The sequence below is a fragment of the Rutidosis leptorrhynchoides genome, chromosome 11 (assembly GCF_046630445.1).
Source record: "Rutidosis leptorrhynchoides isolate AG116_Rl617_1_P2 chromosome 11, CSIRO_AGI_Rlap_v1, whole genome shotgun sequence".
Classification (NCBI taxonomy): domain Eukaryota; kingdom Viridiplantae; phylum Streptophyta; class Magnoliopsida; order Asterales; family Asteraceae; genus Rutidosis; species Rutidosis leptorrhynchoides.
The window spans coordinates 95,506,500-95,511,178 of record NC_092343.1 but is presented as its reverse complement, the minus strand read 5'-3'; the positions used below and the strand labels follow the sequence as shown (position 1 = coordinate 95,511,178).

Here is a 4,679-nt window from a genome sequence, read left to right as displayed (position 1 = left end):
TCTTTTTAAACTGAAAACGTTTTTGTACGTTTGAAACTAAATCAAATAAATATGATAATTTTGTTTTCCAAAGCTAAATATATCTAAGAATCATTTTGTTTAAAGGTTAAAATAATGAAAATCGTTATATCATAAAACCTTTTAGAAAAGTTGAATCATATATATTCATAATATGTTTCAAGTTTTTAAATTACAGTATGTTGGTGAAGTATGGGATAAAGTCCAAAGGTTAAATAAACGTATGAAATCATCTTAATGAAAAATGTCGAGTTACTTAACTTGTCGATATCCAACATCTAAGTTATTTACACTCCATGTTCTTACTTATAAATCACTTTATCATTTTCCGAATGTTGTCAAAAAGAATAGATTTCTTAAATCACAGTGGACCTCATAATATGGGCCCGTAATCATATCACAATGTATCTGATAAATCAATCATTTGATATTATCTTCTAATTCCTTCGATAAACATATTAAAACAAATACGTTCGTGTAAAGTATTATACGTTTAATACTTTATTAATATTCTCAAGTTATAATATATATATATATATATACATATATATACATATCTATTTATATATAACGGTTCGTGAATCGTGGAATTTGGTCGAGGTTATAGTGAATGTATGAACACAGTTTAAAATTCTTGAGATTTAACTTAACAAACTTTGCTTATCGTGTCGGAATAATATAAAGATAAAGTTTAAATTTGGTTGGGAAATTTTCGGGTTGTCACATTTTGTAAATGCAGTAAATGTCAATTGATAAGAGTTGGACTACTTTAGATCGTTTTCTAGAGAATTTTGGTCAGGTCTTAATTTGTTCATCAGTAGATGTAACGAATACCTTAATACCGAAGGAGAATGTCGTTTTCCATGTGATAACCATGTATTTCACAAGCCAAAAACAATTAAAATACATATACATAAACACGAGTTTAGTGAACGTTATAAGATATGGAGATGGCATGGTGAAAATATCATTATGCCACCGCCAACAGAACCTGTCATACATGAATCGACTGACCGATTGCATGATTTACTGAACGATCTTCGTGAGGATAGTACTTTAGAAGAACAAACCATAGATGACGATGATCCAATGAACACAACTGATGCACCAAGTGATAGACACGCCGATATTAGTGAATTAGATAAACTTGACGAGACAAAGCTATACCATGGTTGTAACTTTATGTCAGCGTTTAATTTTTTAGCAAAGTTGATTCACATGAAGGTAGATAGTAAATGGACCAATACATCATTTGACAAATTGTTGCAATTGCTTACAACTACATTTCCTCTCGCTAATATTCCTAAGTCTCACTATGAGGCTAAGAAGAAAATGAGTGAGATTGGTTTAGGACACGAAGTGATCCATGTTTGTAAGAATGACTGTTGTTTGTTCTGGAATGAGAACAGCAAAAAGGACCATTGTCCTCTATGTAAGACCAGTAGATGGAAAAATGAAAATACGAAGGGAAAGAAAGTTGCTCACAAGGTTTTGCGTTACTTTCCATTGACTCCAAGACTTCAATGTCTATATAAATCAAGTGTAAATGCAAAAGATATGATTTGGCATGCTATTGGTCAATGTAAGGAAGAAGGTAAAATGCGTCACCCGGTGGATGGTACATCATGGAAAAGTTTTGAAGCACGTTATCCAGATTTTGAAAGTGAACCTATAAATGTTAGGTTAAGGTTGTCTTCTGATGGTTTTAATCCATTTGGCAACATGAATAATGCTTACAGTATGTGGCCGGTCGTATTGAAAACATACAATGTGCCCCTGTATTTGTATGAAAGATTCTTCATTCATGTTGACACTATTAATACCTGGTCCTAAATCACTGGGTAAGGATATGGATGTTTTTTTACGTCCGTTGGTCGATGAATTGAAAGATCTGTGGTCTAATGGAGTCGAAACAAAGGACTCCTTTACAAACAGTGTTTTCACTATGCGTGCCGCGCTTTTAATGACCATTAATGATTTTCATGCTCGTAGTAGTTGGTCTGGTTGGAGTGGACAAGGCTATTATGCATGCTCTACATGTATGTCGACACTCCTTGTGTACACGTGTTGTCTAAAATTGTTTATTTTGGCCATAGAATTTACTTGGAAGAGAATCATCTATTGAGGCAAAGCTTGTCATTCAAAGGCGAGATAGAGACTAGGCCTCATCCTCGTAAAAGAACCAATGATGAGATCTTAGAACAACTTAGACCATTTTCTAGAAAAGCGTTGCAACATGAACCGGGGAAACATCCGAAACATGGGGGAAGAAAAGGAGACGTGATGAGACAATTGAGGGTAATTGGAGTAAGAAATCTTGGTAATTGGAGTAAGAAATCTATCTTCTACGAGCTTAGCTATTGGTCTAATATTGAACTGAAACTTAATCTGGATGTCATGCATATAGAAAAAAAATGTGTGCGAAAGCTTGTTGAATACTTTGCTAATGCACAAGGGAAAATCGAAAGACACTGTTAAGACAAGGAAGGTATTAAAAGAGTGGGGCATTCATTCAGAGTTGTGAAAGAAACCAACAGGTAATAACGAAAAGGAAGAAAAACCTCATCCTAAGTACTCCTTTTCAACTGTCGATCGAAGTCTATTTTGTCAATTCATTAGGGGTGTTAAATTACCTGATGGCTTTGGCTCAAATTTTAGAACTAAAGTCGCCGATGATGATACCAAAATATCAGGGCTCAAGTCTCACGACCATCATTTAATGATGCGACGGTTGCTTCCGATTAGTTTACGAGCTTTCTTAAACTCGTTTATTTTAACCCCACTTATTGAGCTTCATTTATTCTTTAAGCAACTTTGTGCTCAAACCTTAAAGATTTCTGACATGGAAGCCGCCAAAACTCAGCTGATAAACATTTTGTGTTCGCTCGAGCAAATATTTCCTCCGTCATTTTTTGACATAATGATTCATTTGGTTATGCATTTGCCTGAAGAGGCTATTCAAGGCGACCCTGTTTACATGAGGTGGATGTATTCATTTGAAATATACATGAAAAAGTTGAAGAATTATGTCAGGAATAAAGCTAGACAGGAAGGTTCTATTGCCGAGGGCTATGTTGCGGATGAAGCCTTAACTTATGCCTCAAGGTATCTTGACACTGTACAAACAAGATTTAATAGGCCAGACAGAAATTTTGACACTTCAGTTCCCCAATGTAAGCATTACGTCTTTTAGTCCGTTTGTAGACCTATTAGTAAAGGTGACGACGTAGATTTGGATCCCGACACTAAGGCTAAAAATTTTTGGGTTGTACTTCACAACAACTCCGAGCTTGACAAATACAAGGAGTAAGTGTTCATTTCCCCTCATATTTTATTTGTAAGTTATATATTCGATGATTATACTAATATATCGAATATTTGCAGTGACTTTACAAGTGAAATGCATAGTGCTAATATGGAAAAAGAGTTTCTGGGTTGGTTCAAACACAAGGTCGTTGAGCTGAATCACCCTTTATAAGTAAAGATTTTCTTATCTTGTCTAACCTCGTCTTTTTCGTAGATCAAGTCTTTGCGAATAAATGACAAATCTTAAGTTAGTGACGAGTTACTTGCTTTGGCACATGGACCAATACATGTAACATCTTACACTGCTTGCATATGTAACAGTGTGAGGTTTGTGGTTCAAAGTCGAGATTTACGCCGAACAACACAGAACAGTGGAATTTCATCTCCTAGTGGTCCTGGAGGAACACTTTATTATGGTGTGTTGGAAGAAATTTTGAAGCTTAATTATTTATTTAGGTCCAATAATGTTTTTTTGTTTCACTGCAAATGGTTCAAAACCACCGGCAATAACTGTGTCACAAAGAATAACATAACCACCATTAATACTCAACAAGAATGGTATAAAAACAATCAATACATCCTTGCAACATAAGCAAATCTAGTCTTTTTCCTTGATAACCCGACTAAAAGAAGAGGTCAGCAAAGTAATTATTGGAAGGTTGTTCAAGAAGTACACCAACAGAACACTTGGGATCGAGATATCTTCATTGGAGATAACGAGTTGGATCTTATCAATGGCAGCACTTCGTCAAATTTTCGTTTGTCTTCTAACTTGGAAGAAGTCGCTCAAACAAATTTGAGTAGAAACGAATCAACGGTGGTTGAAGCAGACATCCGTTCCACAGTTGATGTTGATGTCGAGGGGAGCTACTATGAAGACGAAGATTTTGATGAAGATTTAGACGACGATATAGTCAATGTTGTAGACGACAATGCAGTCAACCAAGTAGTCAATGATGAAGACGACGATGATGACGATGATGCTCTTGACGATACAGACGGTCACACACGCGACAATGAAGATAATGATTGTGAACTTATGGATTATATTAGTGAATGATCTTAGATTGTAATATGTAAAAGCACATTATCTGTAATCGTTATCAATATATATATATGTGTGTGTGTGTGTGTATGTGTGTGTGTGTGTGTGTATATATATATATAATCTCTACACTTTAATTTTGTATGCAATAATATGTTAATTTATTTTACTTGATTCCTTTGTATGTATACGCGTATACTTGTATTTTTTTACATATGGTTGATGTTGTTTCCAACTATGGTGGTGGAAATGGTCCACCCGAGCGTGATGACTCATGGGAGCCATCAAAGATTCATTATTTGGGTAGGTT

The 4,679-nt window shown here is 35.0% G+C and overlaps 1 protein-coding gene across 1 annotated transcript; it reads left to right on the top strand.

Annotated features, from left to right (window-relative positions):
• Nucleotides 1–990: 990 nt before the first annotated feature.
• On the top strand, nucleotides 991–4,384 carry LOC139874781 (uncharacterized). Its single transcript, XM_071862180.1, has 7 exons — nucleotides 991–1,796; nucleotides 2,115–2,316; nucleotides 2,426–2,538; nucleotides 2,638–3,123; nucleotides 3,223–3,324; nucleotides 3,646–3,882; nucleotides 4,066–4,384. The coding sequence occupies exons 1-7, from the start codon at nucleotides 991–993 to the stop codon at nucleotides 4,382–4,384; spliced, it is 2,265 nt and encodes a 754-aa protein (XP_071718281.1).
• The last annotated feature ends 295 nt before the right edge of the window (nucleotides 4,385–4,679 follow it).